The 21,454-nt window shown below is 42.3% G+C and overlaps 2 protein-coding genes across 6 annotated transcripts in view; both read left to right on the top strand.

The window, feature by feature from the left end:
• RB195_010297 (uncharacterized protein) overlaps window positions 1-21,454 on the top strand; it is a gene marked incomplete at both ends in the record, with an annotated part of 46,594 nt that overhangs the window by 21,223 nt on the left and 3,917 nt on the right. For 2 of the 5 annotated variants that reach the window (XM_064191232.1, XM_064191231.1), the window contains 12 exons: window positions 1,137-1,844; window positions 2,005-2,142; window positions 2,195-2,329; window positions 2,379-2,808; window positions 2,976-3,860; window positions 4,479-4,588; window positions 6,623-6,678; window positions 6,841-6,911; window positions 6,995-7,096; window positions 15,173-15,264; window positions 15,337-15,487; window positions 18,770-18,913. In XM_064191232.1, the coding sequence (XP_064048811.1) occupies window positions 1,137-1,844; window positions 2,005-2,142; window positions 2,195-2,329; window positions 2,379-2,808; window positions 2,976-3,860; window positions 4,479-4,588; window positions 6,623-6,678; window positions 6,841-6,911; window positions 6,995-7,096; window positions 15,173-15,264; window positions 15,337-15,487; window positions 18,770-18,913 (3,022 nt within the window). Of the gene's footprint in view, window positions 1-152; window positions 253-1,136; window positions 1,845-2,004; window positions 2,143-2,171; window positions 2,330-2,378; window positions 2,809-2,975; window positions 3,861-4,478; window positions 4,589-6,622; window positions 6,679-6,840; window positions 6,912-6,994; window positions 7,097-15,130; window positions 15,265-15,336; window positions 15,488-18,769; window positions 18,914-21,454 lie in introns of those variants that run through there. The other 3 variants (XM_064191230.1, XM_064191228.1, XM_064191229.1) reach the window with 3 other exon arrangements.
• RB195_010298 (uncharacterized protein) lies at window positions 1,219-1,887 on the top strand (the record flags this gene model as incomplete). The annotated part of the gene is made up of 1 exon (XM_064191234.1): window positions 1,219-1,887. One exon carries the CDS (start codon window positions 1,219-1,221, stop codon window positions 1,885-1,887), a length of 669 nt encoding a protein of 222 aa, XP_064048815.1.

Here is a 21,454-nt window from a genome sequence, read left to right as displayed (position 1 = left end):
GGAAAATGTGAAAATATTCAGAAAGAAAGAGGGCAAGGATATAATGCTAAGATTAAACATATAACAAACTTCCATATTTGATTCTTTTTGTCGTATTTGAGGTAAGCTCCCACTATTACTTGAAGTGACCTATTCTATTACATCTTTTATAGATGTTGGTATAACGCTGGACAGCGGTACGTCGGTAGAATGCTCATCTGCCAGACAGGTGGTGCTGCCGATGTGACATTTTTTTGTGGAGTATTTTCGTGACACACAGAGACACATACACACAGATGGACTCTGCACGTTGTCATATACCATGATGGCGAATTTTGGCTTTGATTGTCCAAAATTTCCGTGGGTTCTATCTAAAGTGAATTGAAGATCTGTTTATGTCCAAAAGAAATTGAGACGCAGCAACATCTTGTACCTTCAAATACTTCGATAAGCTTCGAGACAGTACGTATAATAGGGTCAAAACGAAATGAAAAACAGTGCAGTTAGCTTCTGAAACAAAATCTTGGCTAATATGTTTGTTTCTACTCTGCTTGTAAAAAATTAAATGGATGTGGCTGTTGAAGAAATCAGAGTGGAAGTTACCTATCTCCTCTTACGATCACTGCACTGGTTGTGCCGTTTGGATTTCGATGCGTGCAATTATGTTGATTCTTGGTTCGTTGGTCCTTCGGAACATGACGAACGCTGTTTGAGCCTGTGTAACCCCGGTTAATACTGATGTTCTCTTCTTCGGATCTTCTTTTATCGCTTCTCTATAAAGACAACAACGAACTCGAGCATGAGTTTGTAGCTGTCTGTGGCTCTTGCTACTTTGCCCCGACGTACTAGCAAGATTTCGTTGATAGAAGCATATTTCAATGAAAATTTTCTAAAGCTTTCTTTTATTCTCCGCTTGGCTCATATAGTTGTGAAGATGTTCAATATACCAATTATATTATTCAATATTAAAGTGCCTCCACAACGGTTTACCGCCTCATAGTGGCGTGGAGGTGACAATGGGCGTCGAACTGCGATGCACAGCGGAGGTTCGTTCTTCGGCAGGGTCTCCCAAGCTGAGAAGGAGTTCGACACATCCGACATTCCGACTTCTCGGAATCGGAAGCCTAGCTAAGCCTGGCATGGCTGCTTAGTTTGAGGAAAAGTCTCTTTGCCACTCCAGCATATTCACTGCCTCAGTACCCTGCACAGTGGGCCCTGCCGTCTCAGACGTCGGACGGTATGGCGACCGGTGAGAGGCGATCAAATCTCAGGTTGCTCAGGACGTCATCGATTCTGGACCAAGGCGACACACGCGCGACTCGCCATGGAGACTGTCTTAGACTGTGTACCTGCAACGCGAGAACAGTTTCCACAGACGCTGACCTGCATGCCCTTCTCGGAGCTGCAGAGCGTATCAAATTTCATGTGATTGCTCTGCAGGAGACCAAGTGCAGAAGGAGCGACGTGCGACAGATGAATGACGGTACACTCGTCATTCGTGGAGAGAAGGTTCCGTCGCGAAATGTAGGCGGTGTTGGTTTTGTTGGGCACCCATCTGTCGTCCATCTCGTCGATTCTCACGAGATCCTATCACCTCGTCTGGCCATTCTTTGTCTCCGCCCTCTGCGCCAAAAATCCATCAGTATCATCAACTGCTACTCACCAACATCAACAGCTGATGAATCCGAATTGGACGCGTTTTACGAGGAGCTGGAGGAAATGATCCGCAAAGAGAAGTCCTTCCAAACATTCGTTGTCGGAGACTTCAACGCAAAACTAGGAAAGGCCACAGAAGAGGAATACAGGATTGGAAGATTTGGACTAGGAGACCGGAATGAAAATGGCAATCGTTTCACCGGGCTGCTGTCCGCCGCTCGCTTCTTTCATGGGAACTCTCTTTTCAAATGATCATCGTCGGTGCACATGAGAATCGCCCAATGGTGCGACTCGTGCGGAGATCGACCACATACTCACCAAGCGGAGGTAGTGTCTACTTGACGTCTCAGTAGTACCATCCTTTTGTAGTGGTTCTGATCACCGTCTCCTTCGTGTGAAAATTCGACTTAGCCACACGATGAAAAAGAACATCTGCTATCGACAACGAAGGAGAAAAGAAGTCGTCTACGACGATTGCGTACTCGAGGACTTGTACCTTGTCCCAAGGTGACTGGCACATCGAGGAGGACCCAAACATGGACTACGAGATGCTGCTCAGAGGATTACGAGCCTGTGCTGAACGTGCCTCGAAGCCGCGCACGACAAACTTGGATCGAATTTCGAAGACCACCAAGGAGCTATTGGAAAGAAGGAGGCCTTTGAGGCTTGATCCGAATGCATCGCACATTGAGGGGTTAGTAGCAAACACTAGCTGCAGAAAAGGAGGGTCTTTTGACGTACAGGCAGAAGAAGATTCCGGAAGCAGCACAAAGAAGAACGAGTCTAAAGAAGTGCCGCAGGGATCTCCGCGAATATAATATTCCGCTAGCAACCTTGTTAAGCGAAGACGGGATTCGCATGTCTTCTCGTCGTGAGATGGAAATCATTACGGAAAGGTTCTACTCGAACCTCTTCCATTCATCAACTCCTGTGTCAAGCTCAGTCATCCCCACTGACGAAGCTCCACCACGGATTCTCCCTTCGGAAGTACGAGTCGCTATCAAGAGCATGAAACCTGGCACAGCCCCGGGACCTGATTTTATATCAGCAGACTTTCTTCGGGCTGGTGGCCATCCACTTCATGTAATCTTAGCAGAGCACGTGACATCTTACTTTCAGAAAGGATCCCAGACCAGTGGAAGACCTCGCGAACCGTTCTTATCCATGAGAAAGGTGACTGAGAGGACCTTCGTAACTACCGTCCGATATGACAGCTGAGCGTGTTATACAAAGTATCCACTGTGATTATCTTCACGCGCATATCTCGGACGCTGGATGAAGCCCGGCCTCAAGAACAAGCTGGATTCCGTGAGGGGTTCAGCTGCTTTGACCACTTCCAGACAGTGTCGAGAGTCATAGAAATTTGTCGGGAATACCGCCTGCGCTTTGTTCTAACCTTCGTCGACTACGAGAAAGCCTTTGACAACGTAGAAACGAATGCAATACTGTCAGCGCTGGTCGATCAAAGTGTGGACGCGTCATATGTGAGGAAATTAGCCAATTGCTACGATCGATGCACGACTAGGATACAGCTTTTCCACCGCCCTCTCACCATACCCATTGGAAAGGGGGTACGACAAGTCGATACTATATCGCCGAAGCTGTTCACGGCTGCATTGCAATGGATAATGAAATCACTATCCTGGGAAGAAAGGGGCATACGTGTTGATGGAAGATTTCTTTCGAATCTTCGCTTCGCGGACGACATCGTTCTCTTTTCGAGCAGTACCAATGAAGCAGAAACGATGCTCAACGAATTGAACGAAGCAGGGAAGAGAATAGGACTACGAATAAACAGAAAGAAGACACAGTTCATGAAGAACGCCCACTGCGAGGACGGAGGAGTACAACTTGAAGGCTCCCAAATCGTTGAAACTCCGTCATACGTATACCTCGGACGTTCTATGAACATGGAAAACGATTTGAAGGAAGAACTGAATAGAAGAATGAGAGCAGCATGGGCAGCATTCGCAGCCGTCAGGGAAGCTACGGACCAACTGACGGACCAAGATCTTCGTGCCCATCTGTTCGAACCGACAGTCCTTCCAGCGCTCTGTTACGCAGCGGAGACGTGGGCGGACACTGTTACCACGTCTAGGAAACTACTTACTACCCACAGAGCCCTTGAGAGATGTCTCCTGAAGTTTAACCGGCGCACACAACACCTTGCCGGTCTTCGTAGCTCCGACTTAAGAGGAATGTCCCGTCTTCGCGACCCGAGCGGAGTATGTATCGAAAGCAAAACATAGATGGGCCGGTCACATCATGAGAAGAATCGACGATAGATGGACCAAAAGAACACTAGAGTGGATCCCAAGGGACGCTAAACGCCCCCGAGGGAGACCGCCAACGAGATGGGGTGACGTATTCGCTGCACAGATGGACCAGCTGGGAGCTCAGCTGGATACGGCTCAATGACCTCGTCAACGTCACTCACGAGGTTTGGGAACATCTTGGATGACAATGGCGAGGGAACGAAGTGGAAGAGATGCTGGGGCCCGCACGTCCAGTGAAGACGGGCCATCTAAGTGTCTAAGTAAGTAAGTAATATTAAAGTGCTAAATTCCCTAGCGTTCATTGCATTCGACTTCAATTCTGAATAGATTAGAATTTCGTGAACGCTTGTGCGACATGTACAATGAATTGCAGAGACTGCCGATATAGAAAGTTTTTGCTCCCGAACTGGTGTGATGCCGGCACATCAACTCCGTTCCTATGAAAAGCAGAGTTGACCTCTGGCGTTTTCGAACAAGCGACTGCGCAACGCGGAATCAAGCATCACGGAGGAAACACGAAAGCGACCTCCTTCACTCTCTTTCCACGCGAAATTGTAAGGAACATAGGCTAAAGAGGGAGAACATGTGGATACGCCCGATAGTTCGGCTCATATTGAATTGTTGCCACGCGGCACATTTGGTCAAAACCGACGTTCCACGAGATACCTCAAACTTGGGTAATTAAAACTTTCATCTTTAATAACAACATGTCATAAACATAAACGATAACAAAACCGAGACAACGGAATCATGAAATACGAAACACCATAACATTCATAACATCTCCATAATTGCTGTACGAACAACAATTAGAATCACAATTATAGAACTTTCTTAGTACATGAAAATTCACTCTTAAGATCTAAACACCTTACACAAAAGGAACCTAACCTGCGTACGTACTCTTACGCCCACTCACATGCCCCAGCCGGTCGCGCCATCCCTCGAGTCCAAATGACGCTGGTTCCCGCCGTTCCATAATGTCTCGTCCCAACGAATCGATACTCAATAGTGCAATAGTGTGTTTTTCGGGAGACGCAGACACCAGGAGTAGGACACCGTGGGCCCCTTGATTATCGATTTCGTAAGAACTTCTCGTGAAGAGCACTTCGAAAAGTACTTTGGACATGCTTCGTAGAAGGAGGCTCGCTGTACAGAATGCTCTAATGACTTTTTTTTGGAATCTCTGAGTTTTTTTTTTTTTTTGAAATTCAGATAGAACACAAATACGGAGATTGGTTTTTTTCATCTGAGTCTCATCTAATCACATTAAAAGTGACCTAGGAGGTGTGAAATCTGTATTCTGACAAAGGAAGTCCTTACATACAGCATACTGACAACCGAACTGCTTCACATCAACTATGACCCGTGTTATTAGATATTATTTAAGACCATACACTTTTTTGGGCTTGGACAGAAATCAGGATTTATAGTAGGGTCAAAACGACTTGAAGCACGGTGTAGTTGCGCAAGTGGCAGCGCTTGAAGCGGTGCAGTTAGAATCGGGTGGGGACCCATGCTAGTAACTCTCATCGCTGCAGTTTGCAATTGTCCCACTTCGATTCCATCCGCTCTCTCCACCGCCTCGCTTGGAGCGCAGCATCTTACGCTACTATACTGTGCTTCATGTCGTTTTGACCCGACTGTACCTATTTTTCCCGTTCCAAAAAATAGTGCTGTACTTTATAAACTCATTTACTCATCCCCATATTTGGATAGTCGGTCTAAAGCAACTCACATGCAAAGATTTGTTTTCGAGGTGGTCTGATTCTCTTAAAATCTGGGTAGGGAAAATTAAGTAGAATATGTATAATTTCATTTTTTTTTCTCGTTTAATTTCCAAAAATAATCAAGAGCTCCCACAGTACGTAAATCTCAAAGTTTTATTCGTCTTCAACGGAATACTTCCAAAAATATTTCTGAAGGTAATCTTCTCGCTAACTCATTAGAAATCTTCTAAGCCTAACAATGTCCACACTCTGAGGATTTTCGCTGATTAAATGTTATCAACCGTTCAGGTGCAGTTTTGATTTTCTTTCCCTCCCCATGTTGCTAGTTTTTTTCCTCCAAGATGATGTTCCCCTCTAGATATCTTTTCTTCTCTTCGCTTTCCCTTTTTTGTCCTCACTCCTATTTCCCTCGTCTCTTCCCCCTTCCATCTTCCTTACTCCTTCTACCTACGACCATCTCTTAGGAAAATCTGAACGCTTGACTCTGCTGCAACTTCTTACTCTTGCTTACGCGGAAACTTTCACAATTACAGTACATCGCTATCGCTTAGAGTGATCCTGAGCTTTGACACTGGTCAGACAAAGCCTTGTATTGAAAGTAACAAGGTTAGTTCATTGCGATACTTTTCACGTAGTGACCGAATCTCTACTATAAGGAGAAAGAGCCTTTGGATTTGTGCATTACCGTACATGTTCTTAACCGGCATGATGAACTGTGAAAATCTCTTCCATATTCGCTTCATTGTGGGGAGATGGATCTCATGTAAAATTCTACGGAAGAACTCTGAGGTGTTTTCTTGGCGCTAAAGTCGTAACTTCGTAGGAAGCATTGATCTTCTTTGGATACCTCTCCAGATTCATAGAGAACTTCGACTTCATCTATCTTGATAGTAGAGCGACGACAGTTACCAAAGAAAATTATCCAGTAGAAGGCAAATGATGTAAACTGACGTTAATTTTACTATAGTTTCTTTTTTTTAGAAAGAGATCACAAACTATTGATGTTCTTGTTCGAAATAGCGTGAAGAATTTTGAAAGTGAGTCAAGTGTACTTCTTTTTTTAAAGTTGTGCTAATTTTTCTCATAAGCTGTGAAGATTTCGTTCTAAATGCATCCTTTTCGGTGAATTAAGATATAACTAGGAATGCAAGCTTTGTGTAAGTTTGTTTCCATATAAATTTGTGAGCTAACCTCTTTAGTCTCGACGTGTGTCTCGTCAAAGGTGCCTCTGCATTCACCTAATTCACCTCTACGAACATTGACCGACGAAGTGTGTCATTTTTTTTTGCAGTCTAAGTTTTTTCATTTTATAATATTTAAATATTCGATAACGTGATGATTGATGTTTTGAAGGTCGCAAATCATGATAGGCCTCGTGTTCACTCTTATCTTTCCATTATTAAATATCCTAGCATGGTTGATGTGAACTTCCGACGTCGGCCTGGGATAAAAACGGTATGTTACCTTCAAAAATTTTGTATTGAGGTTTTCCTTCTGAAGTTTTGGTTCACAAAAAAACAAAAAGGTTTCTTTTTTAGTTGTACAATAACGAAGTGTCGTGCGAGTTTCATCTTGTCCGTAGTGGTCTAAAGGTCTAATTGAGCATTTCTGTAATATGAATACCTCCTGAGCAACTAATGCTTGATTTGGTTAAGAATCAAGTTTTGTTTAGGTCGTTCATTGGTTGGTTCATCATAGTGATGCAACCATCATTAATTGAATGGAACAATTTCGGACAAATAGCCTACTCAAGTTTTCTTCTTGCTTTGATGTCCCCAGTCGCCTGGTCCGGATGGCTTCCAACAGCAGCGAGTCCGCGGACAGCCTCCGGCATCCTCTTGGTCTGTCTGTATCGAAATGGACAGTACTACGCAGCTTGAACTGATGTTTCCACATCGTTAATCAAGTGATGAAACGTGCACCTCGTTTGACTGACCGCCATAAGGCTGCCAGCAGGGTTAGGCGTTTGGTGGGATTTTCCCATCGGAGGGTCGCTAAGAGAGTTGGAAGGGAAGGGGATCGGAAGCAAGTGTGCGGTCAGCAGCAGTGAATGAAGGATAACAAGATAACCAAGATAAAATATTACGTAGTATTAGATAGTTACATGTATTATGAAATGAACAATCCAATAAACATTAAATAATATTGAATGATTACATAAAAACAAAATGTTAGATTTATTTTCAGAAGTAAGACAGTATGAAAGCCCCAACATTTTGTTTTGAAAGTGTGCAACGAGTTGACAATGTAACAGTGGGACGACACAGGTTCGATACTCCGCTGAGTCAAATTTTTCTAAAAGAGATGGAAATTTGAAACAACTTCTAAAAAATGAAGAAGTTAATTCTACGTAGTTTATAGCAGTTAAAAAGTGGATTTAATAGAAACTAATAACCAAAAAAGCTCAGATTCCGTGCACATTGTTATGTCTAGAAGATTGCGAATAACTTCCCCAAAAGAGGACCAAAATAAAAAGTTTAGGTAGATTTTTAGAGAAGAAGGTTTGCCCTAAGAAACAGCCTTATCGCTGTTTTTTCACCTTCTAGCCGTTTTGGAATCTTGATGGGATTTAAATTTAAAGGCATCACCCCACGAATCTGAGGTGGTGCAGATTTCAGGTGGAGTATTCGTATACGGAATGGGTGACTACGGAGAGGGAGGTGATTCCGTCCATTTCTTGCTAATTACCGTAAAAAACGGCTCGGAAGATGCGGCGCCGCACAAGGCTGGCGCGCCCCAACCGAACCTCTTGTACAAAATGGTGCGCCAAAACGAATGAAGCCGTATCTTCCGGGCCGTTTTTTACGGCAATTAGGAAGAAATGGACGGAATCACCCCCCTCTCCGTAGTCTCCCATCCCGTATACAAATACTCCACCGGAAATCTGCACCACCTCAGATTCGTGGGGTGGTACCTTTAAAATTGTCCGGACCATTTTTGAATTTGTTCCATCTAAATTTTGAGAGAACCAGACAGACCAGAAAGGAGAAATTTTGTACATAAGGGTTTTCTAAGCTCCTATATCCCAATATTTGGATGATTTTTCAAAACGTCCCATTTTTCTGAAATGGAAAAACTTACCAAAAACAATTTTTGTCCGCGCGGCGAAAAATGTGTGACCTCGAATAAGATTCAATAACTCGAAGTAGCTTAGCGCGAAGATAATCTCCTTCTGATATATTCTAGCTGAGGATCCTAAACTGCTGTAAACTACACAAAATTAATTTCTTTTATCAAAAGTGATTCCAAGTTTATTTCCTTTTGCGAAAATTTGACTCAGCTACGTGTCAAACTTGTGTCTTCCCATTGTCATATTATAAGAACAAAATGTTTTTTTTGTCTTTTTTTTTCGACGTTCCTCTGTAATTTCACGTGTAATGCACCTAACTCTCCTCTTCTTTCGTCGTATTATGTCCCTTAATCGTTATTTGAAGATATTTCGTAGATTTTAGAATAAAAACGGAATAGAATAAAAATGAAAACATTTTAACTGCATTTCAGCAAATTTGCTTCTACTACTATTTGGTATTTCTTCGCTTTTGTCAGCTACCTATTTTCTCACTTCCTGCTTGTTCCTTGGCTAATTTTCTATTTTTCTTTTTCGAAGCACATGAAGTATCCAATATCTTGAATTGGCAGAAACCGAGAACTGTCGGAGAAGCGTTGGAGGAGGAGAAGAAGAACGGGGGAGGGATGAGTCGTATTCGAGATGGTCGTATCCCATCATTACGCTTCCAGACTTAAATTCGCTCGCGCACACATGAGCACAAATTGGAAAAAGGTGTGGCATGCGAGCAGAAGTACTTTTCTGATTCTCAAGTGGTGTTCTCCGACGAAAAGAAGTGGAACCTCGATGGGCCTGACTTTTGTGGTGGGAATCTCATGGTCAGGGCCTCGTTTTTTGGGAACCGGACCTGTCGCGTAGAAGTTAGTCTCACGTAAGATGTATAGTGAAGACTATCAGGAAGTGCTTGAAGATCATTTACTGCCATATTTCACAAAAGTTCTTAGAGGTAACCTAGTCTTTCTACAAGATAATGCGTCCGCACACGTGACAAAGTCAAGTACAAATTAGTTAAATGCGAAAGGAATCAAGTTTCTGGAGTGGCTAAGGCTTATTTCCCGGATCATAACCCGATAGAGAATTTGTAGGGTTTTTTTCTACACAAGGTGTATGGGAACTAAACCTCTTAGTTCTCGGGTTCTGAGCCGAAGAACGTCATACTTGATGCGTTTGCTAATGTAGAGCAAGCCTTTATTGATAACCTTATCAGTAATATGCCGAGGAGAATTTTTGATGTTGTAAACAACAAAGGCGATGTAACGAAGTACTAGACTTGTTATTTAGAGCCTATTTTTGTAATAAATTATAGTTTTTATGAAATGGACTTGGGATTTTGCACAGGCCTAGTTATCAACAAGGAATGTCGGAGTTCTTGGAAGTGGGCAAAATTAAATTTTGAAGATACCATTTGGAAGCAGATGAGCTGCTGATTTCAAATGTGCCTCAAGAATTTAGTTTTAACATATCTTTGGCCTGGAAACACGCAAGGTTTTCTCAACCTTCGTTAATTACTTTCACATCGCCGCAATCCCGCCGATGGCATGTCGGATATATCTTCGTGGAAGGAAGAGGTGATCATAGCGTTTGCGCTAAAAGGATAAAGGATGAAGTGTCTGGCGTTAGTCAATCCACTTGTGTATCAATTCATTCACTCAGTTCACTTCAATTCAGAATCTTGTGAGGTTCACGAACGTGTAGCTGGTCTATAAAGTGACATTCGGGAGCAAGCCAATGTCTCAATTCAAGTGTTTTTATCCTCCCAGACAAGTCTGGTACCAATCTATCGGCCCCGGAGGATGAAAGGCTTGGTGAGCACTAGGGCAGATTTGAACTTCCGATTGATCGTGCAGGCAGCGTAACCTCTAATTGCTACACTACACTCGCCCCGCGTTTGAGCTATTTTCTCAAAATTGGACAAGATCTTTGTTATACTCGTAACCAGGGGTTATTAAGAACATCTTGGTACTCCACATCGTATGTGGGTTCGAAATTTCTATTTTCTTTCGAAATTTGCGACAGTGCTACATTGTAGGTTAATAAAAAGACACACATCAGCTGTGGAAAATCTGTTCGGGAATTTTCTGAGCGAATGATTTTCCAAGACATGAACTTACAATTTGAACTAGTATCAAGAACACGTTGTTGACACTAGTTCAAATTGTAAGTTGCTTCGTTGGAAAATACTCATTTTTTTCCAACCTCATACTTAGAACATTTGTTTTATTTCGCTATTTGTTCCAATTTTTGAGCAACTGGCAGCGGTTTAGAATGAACGCTCATGTCTCGCTATTCAGCACTTTCTTATTGCTCTCCTTCCTTTAGAAGATGTGATACGGGATAGTAGATTATGGAGAGGGGTGTGATTCCGTCCATTTCTTCCTAATTGCCGTAAAAAACGGCCCGGAAGATGCGGCGCGTGCACAAGGCTAGCGCGCTCCAATCAAACTCCTTGTAGAAAAGTAGTGGGCCGGAACGTTTGAAGCCGTATCTTCCGGGCCGTTTTCTACAGCAATTAGAAAGAAATGAACGGAATCACCCTTCTCTCAATAATCTACGATCCCGTATACGAATGCTCCACCTGAAAACTGCTGCTTCTATAAGCAAGATCTGTGTAGAATGGGTGCGTATCTTTAGGTACCCGTGGCCAATTATCTGCAGCCGGATAAGTGTCTGCAGAAGAGGCTGTCGGTAGGCCAGAGCAGACATATCTTTGGCTACCTGTGGTCACTAAGCCACGCCCATCCATCACCACATTACTGAAGTCATGAGCAATGTTTTATTGCAATTACGTGATAGAGTTGCCTTTTACGAAGGTTCAAAGAACAAAAAGGCAACAACGTAACAACGTAGAAAGTGGAAAAAACGTAGAAAATGAAAATGCTAAAAATGAAGCAAAAACGTAGAAAATTTGTACAAGACAGAAAAGCGTCGGCAGAAAATAGACGATGCAATTGAAATTTTCAAAGAAGAATGGGAGTCCCGTACCGACATATCCACCATAGCAATAAACACTTTCTGCCAAAGAATGCCAAGATTTGTAACTAAAAAGACTATATAGAAGATATAGATATATTTGTATTTATGCAGAGTATTTAATGCACGTAGGGGCGGGTGTAGTGTAGCGGTTAGTGGTTCCGCTTCCTGCACAATCGATCGGAGGTTCGAATCCGCCCTAGTGCTCACCAAGCCTTTCATCCCTCCGGGGTCGATAAATTCGTACCAAACTTGTCTGGGAGGATAAAAACACTGACTTGACACATCGGCTAGCCACTGCAAGTCATTGTATAGGCCAGATACACGTTCGTAGACCTCAAACGATTCTGATTTGAAGTGAAAGTGGGGGCGCATCCCAAGCGGATTGATTAACGCCAGAAACTTTAAGCTAAACTTTTATTTAATGCACGTAAGATACTACAATTATTTCCCATTTCTGGCAGCTCGTGTGCAGTCGTTCGATATATTTTTATACGTAAACGATCGGTACTCCATACAGAGGCAATAGCAGAGATACCGTACTCCTGCGAGGCATGTTTCACATCCCAGTAGACGATGAGAGTCGCTGATGAAGGATGTGATGGGCCGGGCATAAGGGAAACGCAGCGCATTGCTCTGTTAACGTTGCGCAGCACAATTAACGATCGCCGTTGCCAGTCGTTTTCCCTAATGATTGGCTGTCGCGGCGGCTGCGAGTACCTAACGACCACTCCCGTGCAGAATTCTCGTCACCGTTCATTTATATTCAAATATAGTGGTGTCTCTGTGACGCGGAATCGCCAGAGAAGTTGCCTGATGGAGGTGTGAGATATCTTGCTGGTTATTGCTGTACATGCCTGGGCTGCAATCATATAACCATCCCAGCTATGTAGTATCGCTTGCTATGTGAGCGGAGTCAGTATTGAAATTTTGAAATTCGTAGATCGAAGTGGATTTAACTTCATTCGAAAGGGCACCTCTTTCTGAGAAGAACTAGCTATTCCAGGAAGAAATTCATGAATACTGCAAATATCTGGTCTTTGTGAGAACAAACAAAATTTTCTCCAATTTGGTCATTCAGAAACCACGGCAAGCTTCCATACAAGGTGAGCACTTAAATCACATCTTCTGAAGGAAGGAGAGTCCTAAGCAAGTGCTGAATCGCGAGACTTGAGCGTTCGTTCTAAACCGCTGTTAGCTGCTCAAAGATTATAACAAATAACGGAATAAAACAAATGTTCTAAGTGTGACATTGAAAAAAAATATTTTCTAAGATAATAAGAAAAAGATAATTTGAACTAATGTCAAGAACAAATCGTTCGTTCAGAAGATTTCCGAGCAGATTTCCCACTTCTCATTCCCATAACTGGGAATGTGTTTTTTTATCAACTTTCAATGCAGCACTTTCGTCGATTTCCGGAGAGAATAGAAATTTCGAACCTGCATATGATGTGGGGTACCAAAATGTTCTACATAACCGCTGATTACGAATAAAATGAAGATTCTGTCCAATTTTGAGAAATTAGTGCAAACGCTACGAATACCTTCTCTCTCCACGGAGAAATATTCGCAGGATATGCTAATGGCGGGATTGCGAAGCCGAAAATATAATTAACGAAGGTTGAGAAAACCTTGCGTGTTTTCAGGCCATACATATGTCAAAACTAAATTCTTGAAGCATATCTGAAATCAGTAGCTCATTTGCTTTCGAATGATATCTCCAAAATTTGATTTTGCTCATTCCCAAGAATTCCGACGGATTTTGAGGCAGAAGTTAGTAGCGATGTTGTAGCATGATCAGACAATCAGATTTGTCATTGACATTCCCAATTGCACACCATGGGACCAGTAGCACCTCATAGTAACGACCATTAGTGTCGGCGTACTAGCAGGTCCGAAAGTGCACCTAATTTCGGACTTTTTCAAACAATTTTAAACTTTATTGTTATAGATATCAATCAACAGGATAATGATCATCACGATCCGTTGCCTGTGTCCAACGCTTCACTAAACTTCCAACTCCAGAAGTCCAGAACTCTGGCGGTTGCAATTTGAAGAAGCACGAAATCTATTTTTCCAATTTTTTTTTATTAATCGGATTATTTCTTTCCTGGATGCAGCTTCAGTGCCCGAAACAAGTGGTATTCAGATGGGACCAAGTCAGGAGAATAAGCAGGATGAGGTAGAACTCGCCAATGTAGCTCGACAATTTTCTGGCGAGTAAATTTTGCCATATAAGGTCGGCCATTGTCGTGAGGACCAATATCAAGTCATGAAGTGGCAAAATTTCTTAGGCTTCAGGTGAACTGCGTCTGCTGATTTGTCTAGCTGATAAGAGTACACTTGAGCGGTCACGGTGTACCCAAATGGAAGCAGTTCATAGTACATCATTCTCTTGGAATCTCACCAACAACGCAGCTAAATCTTCATCCAATCTCCAGTGCAATCCTCCTTTCGATTCTTTTGGAGGTAGTTCGCGGGAGGCAATTTTTCTGCCGTGTACGATTAAAACGCTGCACTCAATTCTCGTCTCCTGCACTGATTTCGCGGAGAAAGCTGTGCTTGTGAGGGCGAAAAAGCAAAAGCTGATCGCCGGCTCCGAGGCACTCAATTGGTGGGGACCCAGATCAACATCACTTTTCTGTAACTCAGAACTTGAAGCCGTCTTTCGATTTTTGTACGTCCGCACCCAAGAGTTGTCGACAGTTCACGTGTAATGGTATTGGGCTGGAATGTAAGAGCGTCACACAAGGCTTCATCATTCCAGTCAGTTGGGGGCCGGAGGTCAAATTTCAAGCGAAATATTTCCCGACTCGAACCGTTTAAAGAAACGGTCGCCAGTCCAGCGGAATACTACGTTTTTCTTGAAGCACAAATATGAGCGGTGGCGTCGCATGCGTTCTGCCCTTTGCCCTTTCAGAAATTCGGAGCACACGATGGGTCAAATTTTACTCTGCTTTATTGAAGTGAGGGTTGAATACCAGTGCAATGCGCACTCTTATATACTCCTCTGGTGTGAGCTTCTAGAAAATCTTACTATACTCAATTGCCAAAAAGTTTCAATTCAAGAACTCTAAAATTTTGATCAGAAAATAAATTTTGGTGCAAGATTTTCGGACTACCTAATACGTGGTGCAAAAAGTCAGGTTAGAATCAAGTTAAGTAATCACCATTGTCAATCGCCAAGATTCAAGATACATAGGAGCTGCTGTGGATAACTCATAGGTGGACAGCTGTATGAGGCTCGTCGTAATATGCAAATACTTATATTCTTACTTATTCATAAATTTCCTTTGAATAAAAAAAACTCCAAAACCCCTAAAAACTTTTGCATTAGCACACCATTCTGAATGGTGTTGACAGTTCATCAAATGTGACGAAGTTATTAGATTTGCAAAGATCGGTTTACATTCGTTAACTTACGATTTGCCGATCTTGATCTGCTACCCTAGTCGTGCAAAATTCGTTTGCTGTTATTTTCTGAACACCGTCAGCCTTCGAGACCGCGACATCTATGCGATCAAACAAGGGAAGTCATTGGTAGAGTCTGTGCATATTTTCGAGAGTTTTCGAAGAGATTCGCTGCGTAAGTGTTCTTTTTAATTTCTGTTGTGATTAAAAACAAATACGTGTAAGTGATTAGCTGGTTAAATTGCAGGCTCGGCAACAATATTACGGGAACTCCATTTGAAAACCCTGAAAGAATGGCTTCTCATGCTACCGGCTTCACTTTGCCAACCATACGGAGATGTGGAGAACGTATGGAGGCTGTGCCTTTCTGCACAGTTAGTACAGGGAGTATTTCTACGGTAGGTGTTCCTAAATGTATTGAAAAATTGTTATGGTTATACGGCTTCAGAATAGTTGGATTCTATCACTTGCATCCGTATAACTGTTTGAAAACGCGATTAGTTGCATTGTGACGACAGCTGGTTTCATAGCAAATTTGGGTGCACACAATGATGCAGCATACGCAGAAGAAGAAATTTCCAATATCTGTACCCTAGATGGATTAGAGGTTTGGTTGACGTAGTGCTGTCTCGAACCATAAATGATGCAGTCGCAGCCAAGCCTCTTAGTAACTGTGTGACACTCGCTCGGCGATTTTTATTGGTGAGAAAATAGTTTCAGAGATAGTACAACGTGTAAAGGCAGTTTCGATTTCTTAGAAATTTTACTTCTCAGATTTTGACTAGTTAGACAGTGGTAAATCAAATCAAATTGAAGAACCAGGTATTTTTGTGCGAACTGTTTATCTCCGAGCAAACTGTTTTTCTCCGAACTGTTTATCTCTTTGTGCATGCCGGCTAGTTATTGCATATTTGATCTCAATGCTCCATACGCATTAGAAGTGGATTCTGTTCTTGCTTACTTGCGTTTTTAGAATTTCTTTCCTCTATTTACGGATAGACTAGAATGAACGGATTCGTCAATCTTATTCCAGATTCAATGTACACTGTATGGCATAGCAGAAATATGCAGTTCTTAGTTTTCATTTGTGACGTTCTTCTAAGATGTGAGCTTCATAGGGCCTTTCAGCTTACAGTGTGACAAAAAAGCTTGTCTCATTGAAAATTGTAAAATGTTAAGTAAGATCAAATAAAAATATCAATATAATATATTGCATATATTACATTATTATTTTATTTCCACTTTAACAGTGTAATGTACAATAATACAGTCTGCAATATAAAACAATTCATGCTATAAAATATAATAAAACGGGAAGTTGTAACGAAATCAGTATATATATATATATATATATATATATATATATATATATATATATATATATATATATATATATATATATATATATATATATATATATAGACAACTTGACAACACTTCCATATGTAAGTAAGGGTTTATTTATCAAGCATATTGTAATTTTAATTGCATAATTATAGTTGGATGAAAAATTTAATGAGTTTTGTGTAACTTGGTTAATTGTATTCCGAAATTAAAAGTATTCTTGCTTTCACAATTTTCTTTTCACAGAAATGGCTCTAAATGATATTGGACGCATGTCTCGGTACCAGTATTTCCATTTTGTTTTTTAAGTATGAGGTTGAGTCGAAACTTCTCGGACAAATTGACACTATGTTTCATTCACCTTACAATTTTTAACTACGATAACTGGACTATGAATCATTTGGAATATGCATTATTGGTGTAAATGGTCTTCTGCCGACGTTTATGCAGATCGTGGATGCCCTAGCTCCAGAACGCTGTTGAGTGGTTCTTGAAGAACTGCTCGAGTGTCCTTTCGATGTCGTTGCGGCTTTGGAAGTCTTGACCATCCAGATGACTTTGGAGATAGGAAAAAGGGTGGTAATCCGAGAGAACTAAGTCCGGAGAATACGGTGGATGCGGTAAAATGGTCCAGCCGAACTTCATCAATTCATCCTTGGTCGTTCATGCAATGTGCGAGCGGGCGTTGTCGTGCTGAAAGTAGACTTCGTGCTGCTGCGAGTGTACATTTTCGAGATTCGCCTTTAAATTCCTCAGTTGTTCAATGTAGACGTTTGTGGTCATTGTGCATCCCTCGTCGAGCAGCTTCCGGAATTTGGAGCTGTGACCCACCAGATGCGGAGCATAACCTTTTTACCGTATACGTTCGGTTTAGGGACGTCTTCTGCATTCATACCTTTTTCAACCCATTGAAAATGCCGGTGAACGTTAGAATAGAGCATCTAATACTCATCCTCGGTGACTAGGTGCTTATGCTACGTATACGTGCGCATGAGCTTGAGGAGAGAAAATGCCATATGAGCGCGGCGGTCTATGTCATACTGCGTCAGAACATCGACCTAGTTTTCGCGCCTTGCCGATTGACTTCAGTCCGTGGACAGCTTTGTCTGACCCACCCCAAGATCGACTGCCAGTCAACGAAAGGTTTGATACGGATCGGCTTTCACCTGTCTTCGCAGCAAGTCCAAATTCAACTTCATCGGGCGCCCTGAACGGTCTTCATCTTCAATGGAATAGTCGCTCCACGCGAACTTCCTTCAGACTATCGGCTCCTTGTAAACTTCCTTCAGACGTCTGTCGATGTTCCGCGGGTTCTTGGCCAAATAGATGGAGAAGGAGTATGGCGCCGCGGAAGTGGAGTGACGACGGCTTGAAATTGCGCGGCATGGTGATAGGAAAGGAACTAGCTCGGTGTGTTTTTTAGAAGAGCTTTTTATACTCTATCAAACGATAGCTTGGGCGTCCATTTTCTTTAGCTCTTTGCTGAGCTATTATCTCTATAAGTCATCACTACCACATTGTCCGAGTAGTTTCGACTCAACCTAATAAATAGAGAGGGCGTTTGTTGCGCAGTTGGTAAGAGGTTTCGCTGTCTGCTTCTATTGCATTATCGATCGGAGGTCCGGATCCGCCCTAGTGCTCGCCAGTCCTTTCATCCCTCCAGCTTCGATAAATTGGTACTAGACTTGTTCGGGAAGATAATACACTGGTTTGACGAATCGGCTATCCTCCGCAAGTCATTGTATTGGCCAGTTACACGTTCGTAAAGCTCAAACTATTCTGAATTGATGTGAACGTGAGGGCGCATCCCAAGTAGATTGATTAAAACCAGACAGTTTATCCTTTATCCTTTAAAGTATATAGAACACTGAAACTTAGATTCCTTTTGCAAGAGGGTATCAGCTGAAGCCTTTTCAGCCCAGTGCCTCTCGATTCCGCACTATACAAGTGAAGGATGCTTTTTTTTCTTTTAGAGTCAAAGTTCTACGATTATGTTTGATTTTAGAATTAGTTAGTTCAGCAAATTCCACAAACAACAAAGGAAACTATCTGCACTTTATCATTAACGTGAATTTATCATCAGAAATGCTCAAATCTGAGTTTTTCTATTGTTTCATTGGAGAGTCAGAAGAGAAGGTACAATAGCGAACGATTGCTCGAAAGTACGCTAACTGTAGATATCAGTTTTGCTCTGACACGAATAGCTAAATAACTACGAGCGTGGTCTTCGCCCAAGAACTCTAAAAATCTAGTACCATGTTTTGTGACTAGCTTCTAGAAGCAAGGAGCACGTATCGCTCTTTTAATACAACTCGTTATTTAATCTCATCATTTAGGAGGAGGATATTTGCAACTTGTCCTGGATATTCTCTGAAGAGCCATGGTGCATTGCTCAGAGAACTAAAGGCAGGACTTCGACAACAACACGAAAACGACAAAAGAAACGGACTACACCATCACCTAGTCTGTCTGATATTGAGGTATGACTTCTATCCATCTCTTTTTCTATTCTGGATAGAATAATGATTGCATTTGACCGTTCTAATATAATTTATCCAACAGGAGAAACGATTCCTGATGAATATGTAGGCATGGTTTGGATATGTTGTTATCCAATAAAGACCATGGATGAAGGCCTTCGGAAGTGCATCTTACTCATAAAGAATCATAAAGTCTCTTATCATGAAGAACATAACTGTTAATCAGATATGTTTCGCTATAAATCGTATATCGCTAAAAGATATAGGTGCTGAAAGAAAACCTAAAAACCTAAAAAATTCGAAAATGACATATTAGAAGGGATGATGTTCATGATAACGTTATCCTTATCTTCATCGATCGTTCAATCGTCTGGTTATGATAATCATATGGCTCGCATAGAATCTATCCACCCTTTGCTGTTTCACATTCTTCGAAATGTTACGCGTCACCTGAACCGCCTGTCGGCTCCTTTAGATCTTTTATTACTTTTGTCCATGTTCACTGTCACATGTTCAAGACAACTTGGACAAGGCAATCTGATACCCTTCTTATATTGTGGCGAAGAAAGGGAAGGTGGTTCTTCACGATTACTTTAGATAGCGGGCAAAATGCTGATGTTTCTCATGTATCATTTGTCGCGACTCCACATCCACTTACATTATGATTCCCACATTATGATAGGGAAATTAGCGAATAAGTAGACTCTGAGAGCCTGACTTTGTTGGTGAGTGGATTGCTAACGCACTTCGTTAAGGAGTTGAATGCCGAACTAGCTTCAGCGTATTTGTCTCGGTGCTGCCGTCGTTTTTCAGCGCAGATCACAGAACTCGTCTACGTGTTCAGTCGGTTATCCATTCACTCTGACTCCCGTCGAAGGTCTCGAGAAGACCCATATTTGCTCACGTTCATCCGGCGTAGGCATAACACGATTGCAGCTAATTTCGACATTTCTAGTTTGACGATATTATGCAACTTCGACTTCAAAGGAATATATTTGTACCCTCGATGTACTCCTGACCAATGAAGGGACTCAAGAATGATGTTAGAACCACATCAACGGGGCACTGCTCAACTGTTCTTACGATATCATCGGCGTAAAGTTGTGCGGGAAGTGTCTGATTACACCTCCTTGTCTTATTCCAATTTCCACCTCGTCGCGAAGGTGAGGATGAAGTACATTTTATTTGTATTCAAATTGCAGCAGTTGTCCCAAGGAATAGGCCAACGGTCTGTTCTGGAATTTTACCGGCGCAGGGCGCGCTGAAAAAAAAGCCTCAACGCGAAGAGTCGAAAACAGCTTCGAAGTCCAGAAAAGCTATAGATTTTGACAGCTTCGCTGTCTATACGATCCATCGGAGGTTCGAATCCGCCCTAGTGCTATCCGCAGTGCCAAGCCTTTCATCCATCCGGGGTCGATAAATTAGTATGAGATGTGTCTGGGAGGATAACAGCACTGACATGACACATCGGCAGGCCCCCGCAAATAATTAAAAAGGCTTGTTACACGTTCGTAAACCTCAAACTATTTTGGATTGAAGTGAACGTGGTGGCTCATCCCAAGCGGATTGATTAGCGCAGGACACTTTATCTACTTTATAGGTTTCGACCGTCGGTGCAACAGTTCGATCACTCTCCTGACAATGAACACTTTGTCAGTCGTAGATCGGCCATTACGAAAGCCTGCACGTTCATGGTAGGTTCCTTTGGGATGATTGGTAAGCCGATCCACGATGATCCACTAAAAAACCTTGCATGTTTCACGTACCAACGGTATTTCTTTTTAGTTTTCTCGTTTCGGCGACGGATAACTTCATGTGGAAAGGAATTATGATAGCGGGTCTTCGCGAGACATTACTTATATTGAATACTCATATTGAAAGAAACCTCTCACGAAGCACAGGCGGATGAAGAGATTTCTTCATGACCGATCTAAATCCACTGTCTCCGACAGACATTCCATCCCCCGTTGTGTGGTCACTGACTAGATCCTCCGATTGAGTCGGCCGTTGCTCGCTGACCGCTTTGTCTGTCATTGGATATGCTCAGTTTCAAGGACGGATGCTTGTCGGTTCAGCAATATTTTAAATTCTTCTCTCCAGCATGGCAGGCCTCAACGAGCGCAATCGCGTCTGCGAGGTTGGGAACAGGTGAACACCTTTTCATCTTGTCTCTATGCTGCCCTGATAGAGCGCAGGCTTTTCTCGGGCTTTTCAAACTTCCTTGCTTTTGACGTCCACACTTTCTCGCGCTTTCCGTACGTTTCACTTGAGGACGCAACACTTGAGGACAACACTTGAGGACTTTTTAAAAGAAGTTCCTATGTTGAATCAAAAGTTAAAAATAATGATCAGTCTGTGTGAAAAAATGTGATGAGCAACGAAGACTATTTTTTCAACACATGACATGTATATCTTGATTTTGTTCACATTCGTTAACTCTCCTGATGTAATTTATGCAGTAATTTCATAGGAGATCAAACATGATTTTCAAGGCAGATCCCCTAAAAGTGTGAAGTAAGCTTAAAATGAACTGTCATTGTT

Source organism: Necator americanus, chromosome III, assembly GCF_031761385.1.
Source record: "Necator americanus strain Aroian chromosome III, whole genome shotgun sequence".
NCBI classification, from domain to species: domain Eukaryota; kingdom Metazoa; phylum Nematoda; class Chromadorea; order Rhabditida; family Ancylostomatidae; genus Necator; species Necator americanus.
The sequence above is the reverse complement of the archived record's forward strand: the minus strand, read 5'-3'. Positions and strand labels throughout refer to the sequence as shown.